At 46.3% G+C, this 27,431-nt stretch overlaps 2 protein-coding genes and 1 pseudogene across 3 annotated transcripts in view; all 3 read left to right on the forward strand.

Annotated features, from left to right (window-relative positions):
* Positions 1-27,431, forward strand: part of LOC119407278 (uncharacterized) — a 310,646-nt gene that overhangs the window by 23,817 nt on the left and 259,398 nt on the right. The window lies entirely within an intron of this gene.
* Positions 7,487-26,910, forward strand: LOC119407280 (eukaryotic translation initiation factor 3 subunit E-B). Its single transcript, XM_037674174.2, has 12 exons — positions 7,487-7,632; positions 7,995-8,112; positions 8,473-8,590; positions 9,659-9,704; positions 11,148-11,252; positions 13,479-13,604; positions 20,056-20,180; positions 20,994-21,111; positions 22,267-22,478; positions 24,262-24,364; positions 25,256-25,384; positions 26,765-26,910. The coding sequence occupies exons 1-12, from the start codon at positions 7,543-7,545 to the stop codon at positions 26,789-26,791; spliced, it is 1,317 nt and encodes a 438-aa protein (XP_037530102.1). The 5' UTR covers positions 7,487-7,542; the 3' UTR covers positions 26,792-26,910.
* On the forward strand, positions 17,443-19,233 carry LOC119407279 (uncharacterized; annotated as a pseudogene).

The following is a 27,431-nucleotide window of genomic DNA, read 5'->3' on the forward strand; positions in this document are numbered from 1 at the left end:
GTATTATTATTTTTTTGCCATAAACTGCTTGTGTCTACTATATCCAGGATGTGTTACAGTGACTTGTCTGTCCGCCATGTATACCTGCCTGTGTATGCGCGTGACCAGTTTCAGCTGGACAACCGCCCTCTCACGGAGAACAAAATCCTAGGGCCCTGGCCTACCCGGTCTCAGCGCGAGCCGCTTGAGGGCGTTGTTGCGGTTTCTCCACGCAACCGGACTCAATGTCAAACTGTGACTGCTGGAAGAAAATGGTGCTGCTGCAGTTACTTAGACTGCGGTTATGACTTCGTTTTGTTTTTGTTTTGTTTTGTGTATTTTTTGTCGCGTGCTGTCGTCACAACTCTTCTCTCTCTCATTCTTTTACATCCCCTTTCCCATCCCACGTGCAGGGTAGCAAACCGGAGACTGCTTCTGGTTAACCTCCCTGTCTTTCCTTTCTCCCTCTTCTCTCTCTTTTCACCTCAAGACCCTTTTCATAATTGTAAAGCTAGCTTTCCTGCGATGCAGCTAGCCCTACTAATGGTGGCTAGTCACTTACTGGAAACAGCGTGTTCAAGCGCAGTTTTATTGCGCTATGATGCGGAAAACGTGGGCTCAGCTCCCTCGATATAAACACGCATAATTCCACTTGAAGGGAGACAGGTGCCGCCATTAGTTGGGTAAATATGCAGCACAAGAAAGCGCACTTGAGGATTATGAAAAGGTTATATTGGGGCTTTTATTGGCTGGTCATCCTCGCAACCTAGTTGCAAAATGAATTCAATTAAAAAAAGAGGGGGAAACACGGACGCGCTCTTCTCCGAGTTTTAAATAATGGTTATGTGTAAAAAAAAAATAAAAACCTCCCAGACTATTTGACAGCTTCATTCTGCTCGCTCAGCTGCTCTTTCGAAATAAGCTCAAGAGAAATATCACATAAAAGAAAGCCACGAAACGAAACGTACACGTGCATTGAAATCGCACATGCGAGGCGAGAGGGGCTAAGGCTTGTCAAACAATTGTGTCATGTGTTCTAAACACTGCGCCTAACATGCGAAAATTTATCTTCAACATCCGCTCTCGTTTTTTCTTTGTGTGCTTTCTTCTTTAGCATTGCGATGATTATACTAAAACATGAAGCCGCATGTCATTACTCTGCTAGCCAGGTCTGGCCTGATTTCCTTAACTCTGCACGTATGTATAGTACTAACTACTCTGTGTCATGGCCGGAGTATGCATGTTACTATAATGTATACGGGTTTCACGTACAACTAACGCGACATGGACGGTGTAAGTGGGACACTTGATCTGTGCAATTATTTAAGAATGAGGACTCCATGTTGGTGCAAATCCGGTCGCTAAAGGCGATGCGGATTTTGATCTTGCAAAACATTGCACCGGTGTCACAAAAATTGCAGGTGGCGGAAACACACGAACTAGGGGTGTGCGAATATCAAATTTTTCGAATATCGAATCGAATATCGAATATCAAAGGAAAAATGCCTCCACAATAAGAATATTTTATTTAACATGTAGCTATTTGAAAAAAAAAAAAAAACATTAACAGCCTGACTGGCAACACAACATACACTGCTATCTCCAGAACACAATGTCCAGGCTAGCACAATGCACATCACAACACAATCAAATATCACGCCACAATGAAAGTAATCACTAGATGTTATCATGGAGAAATATGAGTTGCTCCACATGATCAGGCAGCAGGCGCTCCCTTCCTGGTTCTATAAACGTTGCTCCCTTCTAACAGAGAGACCCCCCCCCCCCCACTGAAAAGACACGCTCGCTTGGAACAGAAGTGGCTGGTATAGGGAGGTACATTGGGCAAAGCTTTGCCAGACTGGGGTATCTGAAGGTGCCTACAGTCCGCCACCAGTCACATGGGTCACTGTCTTTCTTCAGAATTGTGGGCCCGCATAGTGAACGAGTGTATAGTGCGGCACGTTACGGCCGCATAATATTGAAAATGTACGGTTACATGATCGCCAACAGCGCTGCACGTCGGAGATGCACCAGCAATAAATCATACGTATTGGGACGCTCGTCGCTGGCAGATATCGTGCCTCCGTGTACTTACGATGTTTATCGCTCCTCTCGGCAACGTTTTTAGCGATACGAACGCAGCAGAAATGTGGAAGACGAGTTATTTTATGCATGATAGTCGAATCGCATATTCGAATTTTTCGAATATTCGAAACGTTTCGAATACACCATTTTCGAATCGAATACGAATATTTCGAATGTAATATTCGACGAATATTCGAAACTTTCGAATATTTGCACACCCCTAACACGAACGCATGCGCATTGACTGTGTATTTTTTTATTATGACGTAAGAACGTGAGAAGTTAGGCTTAGTTATAGCCGGCTATTCCAATATCATGAACTCAATACGCAACCAGCAAATAACGAAGGAAAGCATAGGAACTAAAGCATAGGAACGAAAGAATTAATTAAAATCATTATACACGCATATATAAGCTCGCAAATGAACGAAGAGCGTCTGTGAGAGCAAATTAGCAGAGTCCCAAACGTACAAGGTGGTCATCCATATACATATCACTGCATAGCCCATACAAGTATTAACGCGATAGCGTTAAAGAGCTAGCAATTGAGAAGGCGATGCGCACGGGGCCTGATTACGCTATCGCGTTCTACTCCTGAAGGCGAAGCTCAAGCGGGCTCCAAGTTTTTTTCCATGCTCATGGACTTGAAGACAATATGATCACGACATCAGCTCACTACAAAATAATATGATATTATGAGGTGAAAAAATAACGATAGTTATATAAACATCCCGGTCGCTATCCAAGGTGGAAGCCAACTATTCCTCTATATATATGTAGCGCTAGCCGCACACTGAAACGGGGAAAGGTGGCTCGAGCGTGAATAGCGGTGGTTGTGGCCACACTTCCATTCCCTACTCTACAGATAACGTAATCACAGATACCAACACAAAATCACAACACATTAGAGAAAATCAAAGAAAATCACAGAAAAATCACAAGGGAAACACAGGAGAACCGCAGCTCCGCTGTTTCGGCAGATTTCATACCGGGTTGAACATGGGTAATTTTTTTTTATATCTGTAGAAAATTACGCACGCTTCGCCACTTGGCATGTGCAGAGAGACGAATAGATTTACTGATTTCAATTGGCGTATTCAATTACACGAGCGGGCAGGGCACCATGGAAGGGGAGCCCTAGGGGAGGAAAGGGGCAGTCTCCCCTCCCCCCCCCCCCCCCCTCAAAGTGGTTAAAGTATGCTGAGTAAGGCGGAGCCGCTAACGCGACAGCCCCCTTAACGCGCCTTAAATCCCGAGCATCCGAACTCCGAACTCCGAACTCGAATCCCGAGCATCCGAACTAGACTGATTGCAAAAAATAAGAAAGGGCAACACTTGTTTGTTGATGCCTCGGGATGAGCACAAGTACAATTAGTTCCTTAACATATCAAAACATCAACGTAATCGCACTAGAGCCAGCAAGGCATGACCAAATCGAACTTAGGCCTTATAACTTCACTTCCGGCTATCAATAAGCAAACTCAGATTCGGCAGCGGCACACCGTGTGCGGGTGTCGACACAGAATGAGACGCGACAGGTTAGTATTCTAGAAAAAAGAAAGAAAAAAAAGAACAACGTTTGTCGTTTGTTTACACCAAAAGACAAAGCCGTTGCGCTTCGCGCACGACGAATGCCAGCGGCGAGCGCCATTGTTCGTCACCAGGTGGCACCCGCGGCGCGGCGTGCGCGTTGACGTGCGCAATCGGAAACCAATCAGAGGGTTCAACGACGTCCCCGAAGGGAGCCGCGTGTCTTCGACGACGTGTACTCGCTCGAGGACGTCATGGCTTTCGGGGACGCCGCTGCTCTTCGCTGTCGTATGCAGTCGCACTGTCACCCGCAGACCGCCGTGACATTCGGTGACCCTCGCTTTGTTCCTCAATCATCGCGGCTCTACCAGCGATGGACGGAGAACATTCGAGCCTTTGTTCTTGCAAACTGCGATTCGCCGCATGCAGTCCTGTCGAATGCGTTGCCGCGCAGTGGCTTATTCGCTGGGCCTTGCGGTTCCGGATTGGCATCAATAGCGCTTAGTGTGTGCGCTTGTGTGCCTGCATGAGTGGGAAGTGTGTACAGCCGTCAGCATGCTTAGCACGAACGCTCCAAAGCGTGGCCTGAAACTGTTTTGATTGACGCCAGCGCCGCGTAGCTTTGGGTTCTGTTGCCGAGATGTTACCAGCACACATGCCGACATGCTACCCAAGCATACCGAGGTATTATCTCGGCAACAGCGCCTAACACTTCGCGGTTGGTATCAGTCAAACCAGACCATGTCACTCTGCGGAACATTCGTGTTAAGCGTGCTGACGGCTGTACGGTACTCGCTAAGCAATTAATGCGCATACTTTCGTTTCTACCATCTTCAGTTCGCGTCATTGGCGTAACCAGGGCGGCGGGGAGGGGTTCAAGTCAACCTACCCCTCCTCCTCTCGAAGTTTTTCGATTTTGCATGGGTATATATAATCATCATCAGCATGACTGCGCACACTGCAGGACTAAAACTAGGGTGTACTAAAACCTATCCCATGTTCCGCCAATCAATCCAGTCTATTACTCTGAAGCTGGGTATATATACACGCACATATAAACGCACATAAAGTACGCTTAAGCCCCGCCCTCCCTTCCCGAAAAAAATGTTTCTGGCTACGCCCCTGGTTCGTGTCATATGGGCGTAATCGAAAACTTGCATATCAGAGCCAACATTACCTTTAACGCCACCAGATTCGTAGCGATCTCGAGCAAATGCGCATACCAGTCGTTACACTAAAAAAAAAAAAAAAAAATGATTTCACATTTTAAACCATGAGCATGCACATACATGTTCTGTGTGTGCACATGTTATACGACACCGTATTTAGTTACGCCGCACATAATCAACAGCTTCACTAAGGATTCGCTTCATTATAGATTGTAACGTGAGTGTTTCGTGTACGTAATTCTCTATTGCTCGTGAGCGTAGCCAATATGCCCATCCGTGTACCCGCATCGTGTATCCGCATCCGGGGCACCACGCCGCTCAGGTTATGATTAAATGTGAATGGGAAACATACAGTACACGTGCGAGCGATACGAACTAGGCCAGCAGCCGTGAAACGCGACACGCCGCAGCGTGAAATGCGAGACCGCACACATCCCGGTCGCTTTTCTAAACGCCCAGGTGCGTATCCTTTAGAACTCTGACGCGCTTCTTCCAAAGTATGCAAAGCACCACGTGCTCACGAGGCGTCTTCTTCCCGGCGGGAGTGGCCGATGCGAGCGCGCCGGCCCTCCCTCCCGCTTTCTTCGACGACAGCGCCAGGCCGCAGCACGGAAACAGCCTACCGGCATGAAAGGCACCGGGTGCATGGGAAGCGAGTCGACACTGTGGAAACTGCGTAAAGCAGGATTTCTGCTTTTATCGCGTATACCTAACATCCGACGCGATGCGTGGTTGTTCATTCGGGGCATACTGCGAAAGCTACACGAACCTTTAGGGTCAAGCCCCGTGAGGCGTGACCTGCACGTTGAAGCGTAGGTGGGTACAGAGCGACAACTTCAAGCCAGAGTTGCGAGCATTCACGGTGAAGCGAACTGAGCTTCTTGTTTAGATTCTGGAGTTTAGAAGATTGGTAGTTGGATGCCAGTTTTGGTGATTCGCGATTAGTAACCGCAAAAAACCACACGGTATACACATAAAGAGACAACACGAAGTGGTATTGACAACTGTTCGTTTAATTAAACAACACCGTGCTTATATAAATCACAAACACCTGCGCACCGGAAAAGCAACAACAAAATAAGACGACCAAAAACACAGAGCAACCTTCAACAACGATGCACAACAGGTGCTAGACAAACACCCGAAGACAACAGAGTCGCCGGCCAAGTAAGCGTCACACGGAAAAAAACAGAAATTCCTTCTGGGTAACCGAGAGTGACGGCGAACTAACGCAGCCACCATCCTTGATGCATCGCATAACCGCTGCCGATAATCTGTCTCAGCATCACCATGTGCAGGCACAAACGAAGCTGTTAGCATAGTAACAAAATGTTCGATCGCTGGTTGGATGAGAGGTCAATGAGTTTACACAGGCGGAGTCAGCCTGAGAGACTGGGCCGGTAACTTCTCAACCCGTTTGCATTCTTTGCTCTTGATAAGCCAGCTGCGAAACGTATATGCTATTGTATCACGTAAACATTAACGCAAACTTGGAAAAGCTCACGTACTAGCGTGACATTAGAAATTAAGTCCGCAAAAGAAGTGCCGCAACTTTCTTCCGTAACTGTTTTGGGCTGTACCACTTCGTTATTAGAAAATTTCGGATATTCCGCACATCAACTCTAATCCCGACATTGCGTAGGCTTGCAATGACCTAGGGCCTATCGGCTTTCTTTCTTTCTTTCTTTCTTTCTTTCTTTCTTTCTTTCTTTCTTTCTTTCTTTCTTTCTTCTTTCTCTTTCTTTCTTTCTTCTTTCTTTTTCTTTCTTTCTTCTCTTCTTTCTTTCTTTCTTTCTTTCTTTCTTTCTTTCTTTCTTTCTATTGCGAGTGCTTTTATAGTTGACTTATATTCTCCTCTTATTAAGAAAGGCCAGCGTATTTGGAAGGAGTACATCCCCTCCATTTCTGCTGAGCAAATACGTTGGGACATTAAACGGTCTTCGAAACAAATTTTATTTGATTACGTAAACCTTTTTAGAGAGAATCACTCGCATAATAATTTAAGGGACACACTTTGCATCAAGGAAGCAGCGGACGATTGCGTTACCCTACGCCCACACCATGCTTGGGCAACGTACGGGAGCCATACCAATATGATTAGCGACATATCCGCTGCGGGTAGAGTACATGCGCAGTTGCACAGTGAAGTGAAAAAACAAACAAACGAAAATACAATAAAATACTCGGCTTTTGCAGCCCGCAAAAGCAGAGCAACAACCGCAGAGCAACAAAAGCGGAGCAACAAGAACAGAGCAACAACCGTCCTCCTCTGAAGCACGTCGTGAAGTACCATAGGCAAATATCCTCCAAGGAACAAAAGTTTGAACGCAATAAACAAGTTGGACCAAAACCGCATTTTCAAGCATGTTGAAACTCGCGCCATTACTGGCTCCTCGACGACAGCGCTCTCTAGAGAAAAATAAACTCGTAATCCAGCAACTTTGAAAAACAAATACGATCATTAACAAACCGCCACGCTTTCCTCTAGGTATTAGTTAGAACCAAGGAGGTTTAATTTTTAACCTCCTTGGTTAGAACACTGATCTCCAGTTAGAACAGAAACTCTGAGTCTCTAACGGCATTATGGCCTCCAAGATTGCGCACCAGCGGAAAAGCGGAAAAACCTGCCAACGTGCAATCTCGGAGGCCATGACGGCAAAGAAACGTCACGGCCGCCATATTTTTTTTAGACATTTGACGATTGGCGGTGGAGTTGGTGGAGTTTTGCCGTGGCCGCCAGCATCGTCTAGCAACAAAGTCTTCTTTCACAGTCAAAATGGCGGAGTGGGACTTGACTTGCACGGTCGGCCAATACATCGACCGGCATATGGTATTTCCGCTGCTGGAATTCCTTCAGAACAAGAGTGTAAGTGTTCCTAAAGCACCTTCGGCATGCGCGAGCCAAGTTTGGCTGTCCGATAGTGTCCGATTACCGTCTTTCCGCGTGTTGACCAGTTGTCATGCCTAACCATGTTCTGGGTCATCTTTGAAAAAGTGTCAAAACAACGTGGCTTTGTCGATATTGAAGATGCGTTCGTATGGAAGTGCCGCTTGTAGTGTTGCCTTTCCCATGGAAACAATTTTTTTCCGGAAATAGCTGTTATGAAAGTTACAAGCTGTCCGATTCGTAGACGATGACACTAAAACTTCCCAAACCCGGTTCACTCCCTCCCATATTGCGTGATCGCGACTTGATCTAATTGCTTTTCTAATGACTCCCTGTTCTAGATCTACAACGAAGATGACCTCCTCAAAGCCAAGCTGGATCTGTTACAAAACACCAAGATGGTCGACTTCAACATCGACGTTTACAAGATGTGCTACCCGGACGCCGAAGTACCACAAGGTAACGCGTCTATTCGTTCTTTTCCTGCCTTGCACTTAACGTTGCACATATCGGTAAAATAAGCCTTTTGGCTTTGTAATTTAACGTAATTATTTGTAGTGTACTCTTCGCGAAATTCGGGGCCTCTTCAACCCTCATATTGTGACGAGTTATGTCCGATTTTGTTACGAATTCAGGCACAGTACTGTGGTTGCTAGCATTGGCTAGTGCTGTGGTTGCTAGTAATGGCTAGCGTTGGCTAGCGCGGGCCAGTGTTACCTGAATGATGGCTAATATGGGCCGTTTTCTGATACAATGGCAACATTGTCTTTAATAAAGTCACAGGTCAATGAGTGAGTTGTGTGGCAAAAATTTTTCCAGATATGATCCAGCGACGAGGCGAGGTCGTGCAAATGCTCGTGGTCTTGAAAAGTGAAACGCTTGCTCTGATCGAAGCCTGCCAGAACGACGAAGTGTGCAAGTACATCCAGAGTTGCCGGTAAGTTCACGCAGTGAAAAGCAATAAGTTAACGTTACATGAGAAGAAGAGATATTGCTTGAGGGACCCATTTTTCTTAAAAGGGCTACTGACACGAATTTCGAAGGTGAGTTCACTGTGCCGTACAAATCTCCTCAATACAGAGACAGTTCTGTGCAAGTGTGAAGCTCAGTAAATGTTGGTAAGATATTTTATTTTGGCAATAAAGTCGATTTCTGCATGGTGCACCTACTGACATCAACACTAGATTGCCTTCAGGCTACAGTGTCAATTATAGTGACTTCACACACCAGTACGGCTAGTTTTGATGACATCAGGCACCAAAACGTGCCGTCAGGCACGTGAGGAGAAGCTCATACCGTGTTGTGACGTCAGCGTACAGAAGGAACCGAAACTAGTTTTTAAAAACGTACTGTAATTACTTCTTAATGGTGTGCTCGCGCTTCCCAGTACATTTTCTAGGCTCTTGAGGGCTTGAGCTTTCATTTGACGCAAAAAAAGGAACTGAACATTTTCGTTTCAGTACCCTTTTAAAATACGACACATATGAAGTCAAAGCATAATGCAGCCAATGAAAGCATACATATTCTTAATGCAGTAAGTGACAGATGTAGGCCAACCCAACTGGTGGACGCAGAGAACTTGCTTCAAGTTTGGAACCAAACCCACAACCTCATCATAATACACACAACACACTACCTACCATTGTGTTATGATGGTGGTGTTAACTCTTGTCGACTTTCTTGGGTATTTATGTATGTGTATCCCGAGGAGAGTGTTGGTGTGTGCCAGTTGTGACGGTGACGAATGTGGAACATTTCATCTTGCTGAATAGTGCTGCATAGTATGTGTTCTTAATTTTTTGTTTGTAGAAGCGGGTCATTGACCATTCAAGATAAAGGTTTGTATGCTACACCTAAAGGTATCAAACCCGTCGTATTATAGATCCTTGTTAGGAAACGAGCAAGGAAAAAAAGGGAATTGATGAAGGGGGGTCCATTTTTTGTGCTAATAGTTGATGTCCACTGAATCGCTTTGACAGTGATGCCATTCTCATTTTTCCATCAGGGACAGTCGGCAAGTCATGGACTACTTGATGCAGAACTCTAACCAAGTAAGTAAAGCCTCGTGTCCGCGATCACGCACCCCGTTGTCCTGCATTTGTGTTGACATATTAAGTGGCATCATTCTTTTATTTTTCATACTTGAGAAGTCGCAAAACAAAAATGTATCTGTGTACCATGGGCGTAAGCCCTCCTCCGGCTTCCCATTCCCGAAAACCTTAAGTTTGTATGTATATATCTACAGTACTCATGGATTGAAACACAAAATATTAGGGCTAAGTAATGTACATAAGTTCATTGCCAGCGTGTACAGTTCGTGTCATATCGGCATAATTTTGACTCAGACACTTGCATCAGAACCTGCACTACCTTTAGCACCCAGATTTCAGCGATATGACGCGCTTATCGCGAGCAAGTGCTCATAGTACTCGTGATGCTAAAAAATTGTCTCGCTTCAATCCGTGAAATACATGAAGGGGGTCTTCCGCCTACTTCCCTTACTTTGTAGAATGTAAAGAGGCAATTTCTGGCAGAACACGATTTGTCTCAGTTGAAAACATTCCTTAGCTTGCTACTTCGCATAACCCAGTTCTGTAACCAAGATAAACCGGGTGCATTTTGTGCGTATAAACGAATGTGTTGCACAACATTGTTCTTATTCTTTAGCATAATTGCTTTAATTTGAGGATTAACCTCCTAGCTGAATTTTCTTGATTTGGTATGCACAATTTCAGAGACGTCGAATGTGACATAGCCTTCACTCAATCCCGATGCAATAATTGAGTTGTCTACCACGTTTTCAATGCAAGAACACTATTTGGCTTGCTGCGCGGTGACCCCGCATGAATTGCGGATTCTTTGGGGATGTGCGAGTGGCTGTTTGAAAACTGAATATTCGTGATCTGAATGTTTGGAAATGCTCTCGCATTTACAGATCCTAAGAATTGCTTGGGGGCCCCCGTAGTTTTTTACTCTGCGATGACCAGAGCTGCTCTCTAGTTGGTTCAGTGTAATGCTTCAGGTTATAGCTTGTGTAAGGGAGGACGTTTGAAAGAGCATAAGCTTGGGCATGTTGGTAATCCATTTCAGCATTTACAGTTGAACTCCTTTATAAGAGGTACTCATGTAACAGACTACTGGGTATCAGAGACACTAGTGTGCTACATCGAAATAGGGATCGATCAGAAAATGAGAACACGGTACCCTGCTTATAACAAACTGCTCGTATAAAGGGCAAGAACTGCTCCCCAGTGTGTGTCTCTTATAAAGGGGTTCAACCATATAGCACACCGAAGTATGTATATGTGTGTCCCGTTGCCTAGGTGCACTATAAACATAGAGAAGGCTTGTTACAATGTTTTAAAATATTGTTCATGAGTAAATGACTCCCAAGCTTGAGGAAATTGCACTCTCTCACTACTGCCACATACTGTATGCTATTTTGTTTTTTGCGACAATGCATGTTAAGGCTGACCATGCTCTTCGGATTGCAGATCAATCCAGAAATGATTGACAGCCTGTACGCCTATGCGAAGCATCAGTATGAAACGGGCGGTTACACCGGTGCCGGGGAATGCCTGTACCTCCATCGTTTCCTGGTGAGCGTTCATTTCAGTGTGCAACATTCGGCGACTTGGTCCTAGAAAAGACGCGTCCATCCTTGGCCAAAAAAAAAAAAAAAAATTATCGCCAATCCCAGAGTGAAATAGTGGGGCCATGGGTCAGTCCGGTATTGACTCTTTTCCCAATACAGAGGCAAGATGCATAGCTTTGTACAGTAGTCTGTCAATAATTCTAGCTCTGATAATTCAAACTGTTGGCTAATTCAAGCAAGTCTTAAATTTTTGGTTCTCCCACTATGTTTTTAATGTATTTTAAAGCCACTTAATTCAAACTTCTTGCTTGTCCTTGCCTGAAAATATCTGCTGCCTTTGTTGCTTCTAGCTGAGCATTCGCGTCATGTCACTAACAGTCGCAGATAAATCCGGTCGCCTACCAACAAAACAGCCAGACCAGCCAAAACATGCGCACCAACAATAGCATGGTGACTGAGGAAGAGAAAAAAAGGGAAAAAAATCACAGCATATCCACGGGGTAAATGATGATGAGTGGGGCGAAGCTACGGAGGGAATCATCTGTAAACTGTGAAACTCTTCCGTGAAATGCGCCCAGTACATAATATAAAGAGTGTGAAACATCGTGTATATATTAAACATCAAACTTTTATTGTACTGTTGGTTTACGTGGTCCCTTCATTATCACTTGTGATCGGTGAAATGCAAGGAAGAAGTCCGCTCCCGAGCGAAAGAGCGCCAAGAGCAACCGCATTCCCCGCTTGCCCTGTGCGAATTAAAGGCAAGGCTAGAGGGAAGACAGGACGCGCGTTCCACGACGCGAGGTCGGTAGCATGCCCAACGAAAGCCAACGGAACGCGATCGTGCAAGTGCTCCGGCTTCGCATCGCCTCATGGTTCCATTTAGCGTCCCAAAACCAAACATATTGCTCAAGGTGTGCCTTGCGTTTTTCGTAGAAATAATTTCTTTATCATGTACATTAAGACGAAAAGTTGAAAGCTCACTAGAGTGTATCGCCCGCAAAGTATGTCTTTTAGTGTGATTTAACTCACGTACGGCAGGGTCCTCGCGCCGTTGCCGGTCCACCTCGCCCGTTGACGATCGGGAGAGGTGGCTACATACAACTACTACTACTACACTTTAAGAAAAACATCTGGCGTTCTTTCGTTCTGCTTTTACAAAACATCTGGCGTCTTTCGTTGGTTTATTTCATCAATCAACGGCGTTTTGAACAAAATTTTTATTGTTTAATCACGCACAGGAGAAATCTCACCAGGCACTACCTTTGAGGTAAACAGTGGCTGCTAATGGGAATGAGAGACAGAAGAAGTCGGCTTTTAGCTAACACTTACACTTCTACTTCTACTAACGTTTCCTACTGGAACATGCCAATGGCTGCTAATGGGGAATGAGAGACAGAAGAATTCGGCTTTTAGTTAACGCGCACGCTGCGAATTTTTTATTGTTCAACAACGCACAGGAGAAATCTCCCACCGGCACCACCTTGGAGGTCAAAGCGTAAGACTTGTTACGGACTACTACGATGACTACGAGGGACGAACGGGTGCCGCCTTAAGGAGCTTCGCCCCTAAAAAACGAGGTGGCTTGGTTTTGTTTAACCGTGTGCCGAACGTCTCTTAAAGTCACTTTCGCTGCATTGCACTAGTGTCGTGCGGGAAAGCGTCCTAAGAATGGGAAGGGGCTACAGGCTCTTGCAGGATGCACCGTATTTCCTCCCTTATTTACACTCATGTGCGCGCATCGTATAATAAGGAGTACTGGTATGATCGCTTATGTCTCAAAGCTTTACTGGCAATCATGCAGAGCTATCTTTGATGTTGCTGCGACATTGGGAAACAATAAACACCACAACACTAGGTGGCATGTTGCCCTGAGTCATGTTTATGAGCACTTCTGATAATTCAAACAAAATCCTGAGGTCCCCTTGAGTTTGACTTGAGAGTCTAGCGTACTTTGTTGATGCTGTGGCTGACGATGAAAGTGAATTATGACTGAGCCCTCTAGAATGGGTGGTAGGCTGATAATGATGATGATATTGTGCAAAGAAATGGCTCGCCCCTTTGTAGGGATCACAGATTTTTGAAATCACAAAGAAAAAATACAGAAAAGTGTGGCTTTTACATCAGTGTCCACGTCATCTTTCTTTCATTACGCCCTGTGAACGATAAGGACCTGTCCGGCTCGAAAGCAGTGTTGTCTCTCAGTGTGTTGCAATCTTGGCCATTTCAGATTTCGCCGAATGACAAAAACTACCTCAACAACCTGTGGGGTAAGCTGGCCTCTGAGATCCTCATGCAGAACTGGGATGTGGCCCTTGACGACTTGAGCCGGCTGCGAGAGTACATCGACAACAACGTAAGTGAACCAGAAATTTATCGCGTTGCGCATTTTCCTTTTACGAGGCCGCACTTGAACTCGTGAAGATATGTTGAATAGCATTGTTAGCCATGGCAACCTTGCCTTTGCAGTTTTATAGTAAAAGCTGTTATGAGATCATAACAACTGATTTTCGTGGTATATACCGTAAAATCCTGTGCAAGCGCCCTCCTCCCTTTTTCGGGAGATTTGAAATACCGTAAAAACCCGCGTATAGCCCGGGGTTTTTTTCTAGATTTTAGGGTGCGAAATTTCGGCCCCGTACTATATGCGGGTCCCAAGAATTTTCGGCCCAAATTCAGTTTCGGTTTCGGCATAGCGCGGTGCTATCATCATCATCATCAGGTGTCTGCGCGCTTCTGCGCTAGGTAGTGTTAGCGGTCAGTCGGTCAGTGGCCTTTGCTTCAACTTGGTGCCGAAAACGACGGCCTCGATTTTGCTCCTGTGATTTTACACTATGTCAGGACCGCGCAGGCAGTACTCTGCTGCTTTTAAAAGAAAATTTATCGCTGCTGCCGAAACCATCGGCAACTGTGCCGCGGAGCGGCAGTTCGGAGTCAACGAGCGGAGTATTCGCGGTTGGCGGAAGCAGAAGGAAGCCCTCTTTGCATGCAGCGGCCAGCGAAAAAGTTTCCGCGGACCAAAAAATGGAGCATTTCCTGACGTGGAACGAGAACTCACAGACTTTGTGCGGGAGCAGCGAGCTGCACATCTCGCTGTCAACATCGAGCTGCTACAAGCGAAGGCAAGGGAGATCGCTCGAGACAAAGGCATTCAGCCGGAGGATTTCAAAGCGAGCAAGCATTGGGTGTCTCGCTTCATGCGCCGCGCTGGGTTCTCCCTACGTCGGCGTATCTCCCAGAAGCTACCAGAGAGCTACGAAGAGCACCTCGTGGCTTTTCAAAGGTACATAATTGCGTTGCGAAAGGCAGTCCCCTTTCAGCTGGGCCAGATCGGCAACGCGGATAAGACGCCGGTCTACCTGGATACACGGGCGCTGACGGCGCATCAAAAAGGCTCCAGGCAAGTTATCGTGCGGTCGACTGGAAACGAAAAGACGCGGGTGACTGTAATGTTATCCTGCACGGCTGACGGTCGCAAGCTGCCACCCTACGCGGTGTTCAAACGAAAGACGCTGCCGAAGGGGGAGAAGTTCCCGAAAAATGTCGTCGTCCGCTGCCAGGACAAGGGGTGGATGGACGAATCGTTAGTCCTTGACTGGATAAAGTCCGTGTGGTGTCGACGGCCCGGAGCACTGCTGGGGCTGCCTTCGATGCTTGTGCTCGACGCGTTTCGGTGTCACCTGGCCGACTCCGTAAAGCGACTGCTGCGCGACTCCCGCACCGAGCTCGTCGTCATCCCGGGAGGGATGACATCACAGCTGCAGCCGCTTGATGTGTGCCTTAATAAGCCATTTAAGGACCATGTCAAGCGCCTGTACGTGGAGTGGATGAGGTCCGGAGAACCTGAAGTGACCCCTGCCGGACGGCTGAAACGGGCCTCGCCAGCGATGCTCTGCTCGTGGATAGTCGAGGCTTGGGCCTGCATTCCAGAGGCGCTCGTTTGCCGCGCCTTCAAAAAGTGCTCCATCTCGAACGCGCTTGATGGCACTGAGGATGATGTGCTGTGGGGGAACATTTCCGACAAGGGAGCTTCGGAAGAGAGTGCGTCCGACGACGACGATTAATGAAATGTCAATAAATGCATTTTTTCCATTTTGCTCGGACTATATTCGGGTGAAAACTTTTTTTCTCACGTTTGCTATCCCCGAATTACACCCCGGACTATATGCGGGTCCGAGCTATATGCGGGTTTTTACGGTATGCGCTCCCCTTCTCCTGCCATTTTCACCGTTTCATTCACTGTTCTTATTCGCCCGACGATTGCGGATAAAAACAGTGAATGCATGCACATTCAATAAAGCATTTCATTAGAAGCAGGCTGTGCATTCTTTATTCATAGCGGTTCTTTCGCCGCCACCTTAAATTTTGATCCGGGACCGAGCAAGCGCTCCCCTTCAAATCTTATCGGATTATCCATCGCTGTAGGGGGGGGGGGTGCTTGCTCGAGATTTTGCAGTCGTTGTGTGCCACTATCGGTGTTCGTAAGAGCTATGGTGCACAATAAAGAAAAAGAAACCTGGGTTTGAGCGATGTTTGAACACAGGCACTCTGTGTGGAAGTCGAGTATTGTACCACAAAGCCATGCTGGTGCTTAAAACTCCTTCGCAAAAACACCCTATACAGGTGTCATGTACAGGATGGATGGATGAATCGACAGACAGACAGACAGTTTATTTCATGAGCAATACAGATCATGAGGAGTGAGAGAAAAAGGCGCTTTTAGGCAGCTTGACAAGGCTGATTAACACATTAACAGATGTATTATTGCGTGATAGAAGAGTAAAAATAACACCAGGTGACAGACAATGTGAATTGCGTAACGAGTGCGTGGTTTAAGGCCTCCTGCCCATTACAAAGGGTACAGGCATAATTCTTCATCGTCAGCCATAGCATCAACAAAGCACTGTTGAAGGGGTCATGAACCACTTTTCCAAGTAATGATCTAATAAATGACCTCACTATCGGAGTTTACTGCCTCCCGAATTGATTGCCGCAAAAATTTCTCGAATCCGTCAAGAACGAGCGGAGTTACGGGGTTTGGCGCACGCTCTCAGCGCTTTCTCTCTTTTCTCGTCCCACCGAGCGCACTGGAAGCTACACAGGGAGGGATGGCTAAGGCCCCTAGCTTTCCGCGATTCCGCGAAAAATCACGGAATTGACGTTTTTTTGCGGAAAAGTGAAAAAAAAAATGTAGATTCCGCGAAAAATAACTGAATTTACGTTTTTTTCTCGCGGAAATGCAAAAAAACAACAAAGAAAACGTTACAGGCCCCGCTTCTGTGAACTACCGAGGAACACTGTTTCTCCAAAGCTTCTGAAAGGTGTTGCTACACGCCGTTAAAACGACAGATAAAGTAGAAGGTGACGGGATTCTCAAACAAGCCTCGACTCGAATTTCGTCCTTCACTTGGCCGAGTTGAGCATAGCGCCGCTGCTCCACTGAAAATGACGCCGCGCTTCTCAAGAATTGCTGCAGATTATCGCTAATATGTGGTTGCTTTTTCTGCCGAGAAACGGCGTTCCGATCGACTTTCTCCTAATAATTCAGCTTATCGGGCTGTGTGACGTACTCGCAACCACGCTCGTTACGTACTCGATGGCAACGCGGAGGTAATATTTTTGTACTCTCTTTACGAAAAAGAAAAAAAGTTCGCGTTAGATATGAGCAAATCAATGCGCTAGTGTATTTTATTAAGTCATGGAAAAATGGTTCATTTGCTCTATCGTCTTTAACTATCGAGAGAAATTGAAGCCGCCACTGGCCGCCACCAATCACAAGGCTTAACGGTAGCCGTACGTAGCCGTAGGGCCGTAGCCACCTATCCATCCAATGGGACGTTAAACCCCAGATATTAAATTATTAACCTATCCATCCAACGCACTTGCTGTTTGCGACTCCACGTGCACGTGTTCCCGTTTGCTTTGGTTTGAGATCGATGCGCGAATCGAGATGGCACCTTCAGGATCTCATTTAAGCAAAAAGACAGCCAAGGAACGCGCTCGAGAATACAAGCACGCTGACTTTTACGAAGATGGAGGTGTGCTTTTTTGCCGGACTTGCGCGAGAGCAGTTGACCATCGCCGCAAGTCAACTATTGACGAGCACATCGGGAGCAACTGTCATCGCAAGAATACCGGAACAAGGGACTCCTCTAAGCGAAAAAGTGGCGAAGAACAATCAGAAGACGGAGCTGGGGGTTCAGGAACGCCGAAAAAGCAAAGTCGACTGCAAACGCTGGAATCCGCAATCACGGCTGGTGAAGCGAGGAACGACGTTGTTCTCAAATTCTTGGATGCACTGATATCTGCGAATATTCCCCTTGAGAAGGTGGACAACCGGAAACTGAGAACGTTTCTACAGACACACGTTCGGAACGGCGGGTCGGTGCCTGGATCTGATGCGCTCCGCCGACGACTTCCAGAATTGTTCGAGAAGCACGAGGCAAATTTGAAAGCTATGTTTCAAGGCACCACAGTTTCAGTGATTACAGATGAAATGACCGATGACCGATCAAAATCGGTTGTGAACGTGCTGTTCGTTCAGTCGGCCAGAAGTGCGAGTACTTCGCTGCAACCTGTACTCGTGGAAGCGAAATTCGTGGATGAAGTGAACTCGTCCGTGATAGGCCGCATTGTGACAAGAACACTGACGAGGTACGGAGTTGAATTTGAGGATGTATCGGGCTTTGTTAGCGATAACGCTAGCTATATGGTGAAGTCCTTTAAGGAGTGCATAAAGCCACTTTGCGAGGGTGCTGTTCACATTACTTGTGTAGCCCATACAGTGAACATTGTTGGCAGTACACTGCAGGCATCTTTTCCCTTAGTGGACAAGTTTGTCGCCTGTATGAAGAAGGCCTTCCGTCTCTCGAGTAGAAAGAGAGCTTTCTACAAATCACATCTGGAAGAGTGTGGAGTTCAATGTGCCAAGGCACCCCCAGCACCTGTGCAAAGCAGGTGGAATTCATGGATTGAGGCTGTTCAGCAGCATTCTGCCTACTTTGAGCACTATCCTACCTTGCTTAAGCAAGTCCACCAGAAGTATGGAGAAGCAGCGTGCGTTGATTCCCTTCTGAAACTTCTTAGTGAACACTCAACTGAGCTTAAGTACAGCATGCGATGCATTGCAGTATTTGGAAAAAAAGTTTCAAGCTTGCTGAAAGCAGCAGAGGGTCAGCGCGTAGCCTGCCACAAAGCGTACAATGCTTTATTTACACTTTGGGGTTACCTTGAAGCAGCTGCAAAGGAAGATTTTGCAGCACAATTGAAGAGAGAAGATGTCGCACATGATGAGGCCCATCAGATTGGTAACAAGATGACGGCTGCAATGACCAAAGCGGCTAACAAAGCACTAATATAGGTACTTGGAGAAGTCCGACACCTGGAAGTTCTTCAAAGATGATAGGTGCTTGGACCCTCTGCAAGTTGGGTGCCTTTCGAAGAAAAGGTCCGAGTTGACAGGTGTGCCTCAGCTTGCAGGCGAATCGCTAGTTCTAGCTGCCGAATGGGAGGTGTACCTGAAGAGTGCCCAAGAACTAAAGACCAGTGACAGAGACTTGGCTCCATTTCTTTCCAAACAAGAAAACCCAGGAGCTGACTTCAATGTCCTGGCTTTCTGGGCAGGGATGCAGCAACTCACCCCAACCCTTTCGTCAATTGCCCTGAAGTACCTGGCAATACCAATCAACTCTGTTGATGCAGAGAGATCGTTTAGCCGTTATGGTGACATTGTGTCCCATAAGCGTCACTCTCTCAGTGAAGAGAGCACCAAGTATCACCTGATGCTCTCCCACAACAGTTTCCTGCAATTTTAATTATTGCAGGCATGTTTTGAGCCTGAACGTGTGCAATGAATAAATGTTACGTGTTCCTTTGCGTCTGTTCAATATTGCCGCAAAAATTTGCATGTTTAAGGTTGCCGCGGAATTTTGCAGATTTCTCTATCTGGAATTGCAGAATTCCAAATTTTCCACCGCATAAAGTTAGGGGCCCTAGGGATGGCATGGGGGAAAGAAGTTACGTCAGCGCGTGTCGGGAAACGCGATCGTTTTTCTGCTGTGATTCGCGTGCGCGAGTGTGGCTACCGTGTAAAGTTAGCAGACTGAGGAGTGCGGTGCCGACAAGTGGCGGCACCCTGTGGCAAGAAGCGCATCTGATCTGAATGCTGCTCTCGATTTATGTCGGCTGTCAGCCAATGAGGATGCCATGTCTTTAGCAACGCGGAGAAGCAGATACGTGACGTCAACCGGCAGGCGCTCTGCCCGCCGACAAGAATGAGAACCGGCCTCTGTTTGAAAAGAGGGCGCCTGAGAAAACAGCAGCTCTGTGCTCCGCTTGCAGCCTTTACGCGGCGTGAACGGCTGCAATATTTGGCTGAGCAGTTCATAGCCGTGTCAGCTTTCCGCAGGATGTGTTTCTTCAACAAGCCCAAGGGGTGCTTCTTGACCCCTTTAATGCCTTACAGACACGTAGTGGGTAGCTTGGTTCTCCGCAGAATGATGAATAATGGCGTAGTGGGTGCTTCCCTACTTCGCAAAATTATGATGATTTATGGCGTAGTGGGCACCTTGCAACTGTGCTTGTACTAGTCGCCCCAAGAAAGTTTACAACGGGCTCTAGAAAGACTGCTCCTCCAGCTTCTGCTGTGACAGTGCTGCTGTGTGCGCAGACCTGGTTTTTCTTGCTCGGTTCAGAAAGCTTCCTGCCAGCTTAAGGTTTATGCTGTAGATAAAGTGGGCTTCTTTGCCCACCAAAGCGGGCGAAGTAGGCGGCTCGTAATTTTCGTATCCTTCTTATCGTTGGCGCAGAACTTCTCGTCGCCCCTGCACTCGCTGCAGCAGCGCACCTGGCTCATCCACTGGAGCCTGTTTGTGTTCTTCAACCATGCCAAGGGCCGCGACCTCATCATCGAGCTCTTCCTCGGGCAGCCACAGTAAGTTCTCTCCAAGGAGGCATGAGAGGAAATTTTGACAGTGCCTTCGCAGCTCTAGTTTGTCACTTACCCTCCTGAAGCTTCTCGAATTTTGTGGATTCGTACTTTCACTTGATTTTTTACTAATGCTGTGTCAGTCTCATTAAAAGATTAATCCCAAATGCTGCAAATTGATTCTGTGCGGTCCTGCAAGGTGACTGAAGGGTTCAGAAGGGGAAATGGACAACCGCCCGTTTGTAGCACCAAGCCACATGAAAATCCATACGGATTTCTCAGAAAGAAAGCTTTTTTCATTGCCGAAAAATTCTTCTTGGTCTGGGGATCAAACCCGGCACCAACGCCTTCCATGCGGTTGCTCTACCTATTGAGCTAACCAGGATGCTATCAATCGGCAGCGCAAAGGTGAATTTGGTACCGCAACAGCTCCTGAGAGGGGTTGGTCCCAGGTTCGATGCCCAGCCCAGGACGAACCTTTTGGCAACGAAGGAGTTTTCTTTCCGACAAATCTGTGTGGATTTCATTGTGACTTTGTGCTACAAATGGGTATTTGTCAATTTCCCTGTCTTAAAAGATTAATCTTGTTTCAAATGTCGGTCTTGTACGCTTGGAAGTCTTCTGCTTGTGATAGGACACCTAAGGAATGCCTGTCTTGAACAGGTTTATTCAGGCAAGGCCCTGAGGTGTGTGAAATCAGTAACAGCTACAGTCTACTTGTTATGTTTAAAATGCCGTTAAGTTTAGCTTATATCTTGTGCTGCATGGTCGCACCTATCTTAATTATACATAACGTTCTTCTCTTTGCGTCTTGTCAAGGTATCTGAACACGATACAGACCATCTGCCCACACATCCTGAGGTACCTGACGTGCGCTGTAATAACGAACAAGCAGAAGCGCAATGCCCTTCGTGACCTCGTGAAGGTCATCCAGCAGGTAATTGTTGCATTGTTACGACATTGGTAGGCTGTGCGTGCGAAAGTGCTGCAAAGGATTTTTACCGGAAAAATGTTGTTCAAGCTGACATTCTGTGTTACTTTGTGTACATTTGTAATTGAGCTCTTTTTTTCTTGTTGTGCATGCTGTAAACACCTTTTCCTGCCTTGATCTCATTCTTAAATAAATAAAAAAGAAGAAAAATGGGAATAAGGAATCTGGGGAAAAAAAAACAACAGAGCCTCCTGTGTGGAATGCAGCTTGACATTTGAGCAGAGCCGGTATTTTCTGGTTTCAGGTGGGGCCGGATAAATCACCCCACAAATTATTTCATGATTTGCCACGAGCAGCTGATGAATAGCCCATCCTGATGAAAACATAACTAAAGCAGTGTTCCAGCCAATGAAAAAGTGCTTCAAGAAAATGCTACGTTATCTCGGCCTCACTGCACGTGTGATTGAGAAGTTTTGCTGTTGCTTGATCGTTAAGTGTTTACAAGACAGTGGATAGATGACGGACTAACGGAGCTCCTTGTGCATCTCTCGTCTATCTGCTGTAGAGTACTGGTGGATTGAAAATAGAAAATTTAGGGCTAAGTAATGCACATACTTTCGTTTCCAGCCTTTACAGATCGTCTCGTATCGGCATAAATTTAACTCGAACACTTGCATCAGAGTCAACATTAGCTTCAGCAGCCCGATTTGCAGCGGCATGATGCAACACGGCGTTGTGTTTCAATCTGTGAGCACCGTACAGTCGCGTTCAATATGAGTTACAACATGTTGCCCACGGTCAAAGTTGCGTCAACACAGCAGTGTGGTACTGTCATAGAAAAAAAAAAATTGTGAACCAAAGACTGTTTAGATTCCTGGTATTTACTAGACCAATTTAACGTTTGCTGGTATTGCTGTGTAGGCTCGAGGCCCTTTCTAAACGAGGCCACCTCAGTGAAACTCACATTGAAGGTGACTAGAAAGGCCTAGACTAGAAGGATCTAGACTAGAAGGGCCTAGACTTTCTAGAAGAACCTAGAAGAGACTAGTAGCCAGGGGATGGCAAACATGGCACATAAATGCCTCCTAAACTTCTGTCCAGCAACGCCTGGTTCGCTCGCTTGTGTTAACAACTCCTTCTTGGGGCAACATTGATGCGCAGGAGTCGTACACGTACCACGACCCCATCACCGAGTTCGTGGAGTGCCTTTTTGTCAACTTTGACTTTGACGGGGCCCAGCAAAAGCTGCGCGAGTGCGAGGTGGTCCTGTCCAACGACTTCTTCCTGGTGGCCTGTCAGGACGACTTCATCGAGAACGCCCGGTTATTCATCTTCGAGACCTTCTGCCGCATCCATGAGTGCATCTCTATAAAGTACGGCCACAGCTGTCTTTCGATGTGTACGGAGTTTTGTGCTGACTCCACTGTGGGGAAATGTGGCGCTAGTGTTGATGTGTGGTTCAGGTAGCGTGGTAACAGTGCATAGTTATCAAGTTTTTTTTTGTTTTGTTTTTTTCACGAGTCTTCCTGAGAATTCGAGGAGTGTAACTCTATAAAGTAACAGTACTAACATCACTGCCTCCATAGCTCTTCAAAACTTTTGTGGTGACCTTTCTGTGTGTTTTTTACATATAGTACTATATTAGTGAAGTGACACTTCAGATTCACACCCTAAAAGGACACTAATTGCAAACAACAGTTTAGTTTACAGTGGTAGATTAACGGCTGGGAACATTTAAGAGAGAGAGAGAGAGAGAGCTCTTTATTGAAATGCAGAGAATTTAGCCGGCTGGGAACATTTAAAGTGTTCATACTGTTGGCAACAGTGCTTTAGTAATCGAGAAATTGATGTAAATAAGGGATTCTAGTACAGTGAACTGCCGATTTTTCGGATGCCTGATTTTTTGGACGTGCTTGAAAATTTGGACGCTTTCGCAGCACCGTCACAAGCCCCATAAATGCCAATGTTCAAATCACATTCGATCCTGGGTATTTTTTTTTCTCATATTATTTTTTCTTGTCTATCGGTTACACCACCCACGGCGATGGTGACACAGCTCAACACAGGAACTGATGCTTAAGAGCAACGCTCTAAAACATATGCACTATTACCCTCGTAGAAGTTTTGTATTTGCACGACTCAGTGCTGCCACTGCAGTCTCGTTTCATTAGTCTGTTATTTCGTAGTGTTGCGCTGGCCTTGGTTGCTCTGGAATCTCACTCACTCCAACTGCAAGCCAGAGAAAGCACTGCATCGGTGTGATGTTTATGTATGTGTTTTATGCAAGAAACTGTAGCATTGACCGTTGATCAGCGAAGGGCAGTGATGTCATATGCAATGTCTCAAGGCTTGTTAACACCTGCGACTCGCACCGGTCATGCGACCAAGTTAGTCGCAAAAGCGACTGCTTCGGCTCATTCGCTCCCTGCTTGATGTTTCAGTCACGCGACTGCAGCTGCAGATCTCTGAACCAATCAGATGCGCAGGAACAGGACGTCAGCTTATTTTACGGGGCAATTGCAATGGAAGCAGATATGAATTCTGTGTGGCAGTGGGTATGGGTTGCATGTAGGTGGGATCATCGGTCGCATAGAGTCACTTTTTGATTGCCAATTGCAAACGGTTGCGCAACCGGTTCTAGTCGCAGGTGCGATTGAGCCTTCACTCCTAGCTTGTGGCGGGCAATTCGGATTGTGCTAAGGGTAGGCAGACCCTTGAAGCGCTTTCTCTTAAGCTGAGCATTTTCTCAGCGCGAAGCAAGCACTACGTTTCTGGAATAGTATTGTAACAGTCCATGTTCACTAAAACTAGTATCGCTTTAGTTGTCCTTTTAAACCACTTCAAAATTGGAAAAAGCATGGCGAGCCCACTTCTTGCAGTAGGATATCCGAGTCGCAGTGTTATTTGTCTAATTCTCTAGATCCTGTAGTTCTAGTTGAGGTTGAAAAACGTTTATTAAAAAAGAAGAGGGGTTTGAGAAGCGGGTGGGTGGGGCCCCTAGTCCAGGGCTCCACTGGCCTCAGCAGCCCGCCGCGCCTGGTCCAGGAGAGCCACTTGGGCCTCCTTTTTCTCGCTGTTTCGCCTTGTATTTGACTGCATTGCGAAAAGTGCTAATTTCTCTGTGTTTCTGTTTTTTTTTTTACTTCTTTTACACAGCATGTTGGCAGAGAAGCTCAACATGACACCCGAGGCAGCTGAGAAATGGATCGTCAACCTGATCCGCAACGCCCACCTCGACGCCAAGATCGACTCGAAGCTGGTGCGTACTTGGCGGTGCCTGCGGGCGTGCAAATAAGTTCTGTGGAATCCTGCAAGGCGGCGGAAAGGTCATGAAATCGAAAATTTCCAACCACTCATTTGTAGCACAAGGCTACAAGGAATGTACAGTGAATTTTTCCAGACTGAGATGACCTTTTTGTAAAGGCCCGAACACACGTACGCGTTGCAGCGCGTCAACGCGTGACTTTTTGATGGCGCGCCGCGCCTTCTACCTATGGGGCGAGAGGGCGCGCGGCTATGCGAAGCTGCGCGCCCTCCTTCTCCATAGGGAGAGGGCGCGGCGCCGCGTCAAAAAGTCACGCGTTGACGCGCTGCAACGCGTACGTGTGTTCGGGCCTTAAGTGCGTGCATGTGTGAGTGTATGTGAAAGAATAGAGTGCTTATTTGGACCGGTTGGCACATGTTTGCAGAAAACGAGAAACAGCGTGAACCACAGGAAAACAGGGCAAAGATCGGATTACAGCGCTTGGTCAGTCTCTGTCCTGTTGTCGTGTGGTTTGCGCTGTTTCCCGTTTCCTATGTGGAAGAGGCCTTAGTCAGAAACTGTTGTGTGCTCTGTTTATAGCAGCTGTTACACACGAGAGCAGATATGAGCACAGCAGTTTAGGTTTAATAGTAGATTCTTTCGTCAGATATTTAATGGAATTTCTATCTTCCTTTATTAGTCAGAAATAATTGTGTTTGTCCTTAGTGTATCAACATATCTGATACACTTGGTTCAGTATTGTTGCACGACATGAGTAGGTATCATGCAGCAATACACATTTAGTTGCACTCAGGCACTTGTGTTAGTCACTCTCAGCATTTGCACACATGTTGACTGCTGTGCTGCCTCTGCAACAGTGTGTTTTTGTTCTGTTCCGCTTTGCAGGGCCATGTAGTTATGGGAACGCAGGCTGTGTCTCCCTACCAACAACTCATCGACAAGACACAAGCTCTGCACTTCCGTTCTCAACAGCAGATCGGCCACCTCGAGCACAGACTCAGTAGCTCAGACCGGGTACGCAGTGTTACTGTTGCACTGGTGGTAGACTTAAGTATGCCATAGTATGACACTAGTTGCTGGCAGCAGCTGTAGTGTAGCACTAATGGAACACTAGCATGGACACTAGAGTTGTGTTTCACTGGTGGTAGACTTACCTATGCCAGAGTATGATCACTAGTTGTTGGGTAGCATGTGGTAGTATTTCACTGGTGGTAGACTTAGCTGTGCCAAAGTATGATTGCCAAATGTTAGCAGCAGCTATAGTGTAGCACTAGTGGAACACTAGAGTTGGTGGGCAACATGTGGTAGCTGGCAGGGAGTAGTATGGTATCAGTAGTATGTGTATTAATGTCACTGGCATGGGATTGTAGCGTAGTACTAATGTGGGGGACAGGTGGTAGTTAAGCAGTGCTGTAGCGCCTGTATGTAGAGTCAGCATCAGAAGTTTAGAGACCATTAGATCTGAGAAAACCTTGAATTTCCCAGCAATTTGTGACTATTTGGCCGGACTGCACAGTGCATATTGCTAATGCATTTTTAGAACAAGTCAGAATTCAAGGCTGCCTGCCAAAGCTGTGGGAATATGCAGCTTTTTCTTGTGTCTCACGTTCCTTAAACATCTGATGCTAACTGTACTGATGCTTCTGGTAGGGTGTGGTGGTGTATCACTGGTGTTACACTAGTATGGGGTATAGGCAAGTAATGTTGGCTTGAGGTGGTGGTGTAACACTAGTGGAGTGGACTTTGCATTTGTGGCCTAGTATGACATAGTACCACCAAATGCCAAATTTTGTTATGGGGTGGTAGTGCAGCATAGGTTAATAGAATAAGGATAGACTCAGTAGCTATTTCAAGGCATGGCCACTAATGTTATCAGCAGGAATGATGATGCCCATGCGACTAGTGCAATACCGGTGTCACACTGACGTTGTAACAGAGGCAGATCAAAGAACTCTTCATTCTGTATAAGGTATGCGAAACGAATGAAGATGGGTTGCTAATGAAGTTGCTATGTGCTCTATCAGGCATTTTAGGCAAACAGTTGTCATTGAATGATTGACATTGAAAGTCGACATTGAATGATCAAGAGGCTTTCCTTTCACGTCATTTGCTGCATTGAATGATTAGAGCTGCATAATAAATAGGGTTATAACAAGAAAGTATTCTGAAAACATGAAGATTTTTTTTTGTCTTAAATTTTAACTAGGTGCTCACTAAAAGTTCAGTGCTGTGCGTGGTTCAATAGCCGTGCAAGCTGTCCCACTCGTTACAAATTCTTCGTGTGTACAGCTACTCTCTTCAGTGTGGTGATGTGTCAGTCAGTGTAAAACAGTAACAGTTGCGATTGCTGAAAGTAACATTCTTTTGTGTTTTTTTTTTCTTTCTCCGTTTCAGACGTCGCATTGGGGAGCACAAAACTGAGAGAGACGTAAAATAAGGATGTTTCCAGAAAGCAAGGTTAAGGCTTCGTTGAAGACGAAGTTGCGTCGACAGACCAATCTTTCTAGAAACAAAAAAAAAAAAAACTACTTCCATTCTTTCCTGTGTGTAGTCTCTCTGCTTTTGCCATGAATCTCAAGCGAGCACAGTCACCGATATGAAACAAACGCAGTGACAAGGTGACAAGGGACCCCTGCTGGTTTTTACAGCGAAGGCCGTTTTGATATCACAACAACAGCCGATATTGGTGGCGTAGTTGTCCGCTACCGCCACCAGTGTCCATAACTGCCATCGCGCATGGTGGAAAAAAAAAAATCTAGGAGCAAGCAGATTTGAACCAAGGCTCTCTACGTGGCAGTCGAGTATTCTACCACAGAGCCACGCCGGAGCTTGAACCTCCTTTGCAAGAAGACCGTATAGAGGCGTCATGCAGGCAAGGAATCATGTTAACAGACGCAATATAGCGTGGTAGAAGAGTAAAATAACGTACAGGTGTCACACAATGCGAAATGCGTAAATAGCGGCTGGTTTAAAGCTTACCACCCATTACAGAGGGCTCAACCATAATTCTTCATTGTCTTCATCCACAGCATCAACAACAACAAAGAGCATATAATACCTT

This window comes from Rhipicephalus sanguineus, chromosome 10, assembly GCF_013339695.2.
Source record: "Rhipicephalus sanguineus isolate Rsan-2018 chromosome 10, BIME_Rsan_1.4, whole genome shotgun sequence".
NCBI classification, from domain to species: Eukaryota; Metazoa; Arthropoda; class Arachnida; order Ixodida; family Ixodidae; genus Rhipicephalus; species Rhipicephalus sanguineus.

Coding starts and splice junctions, on each gene's coding strand:
- LOC119407280 (XM_037674174.2), top strand. CDS start 7,543: ATGGCGGAGTGGGACTTGACTTGCACGGTCGGCCAATACATCGACCGG. Junction 7,633..7,994: donor AATTCCTTCAGAACAAGAGT/GTAAGTGTTCCT, acceptor TCCCTGTTCTAG/ATCTACAACGAAGATGACCT. Junction 9,705..11,147: donor TGATGCAGAACTCTAACCAA/GTAAGTAAAGCC, acceptor TTCGGATTGCAG/ATCAATCCAGAAATGATTGA.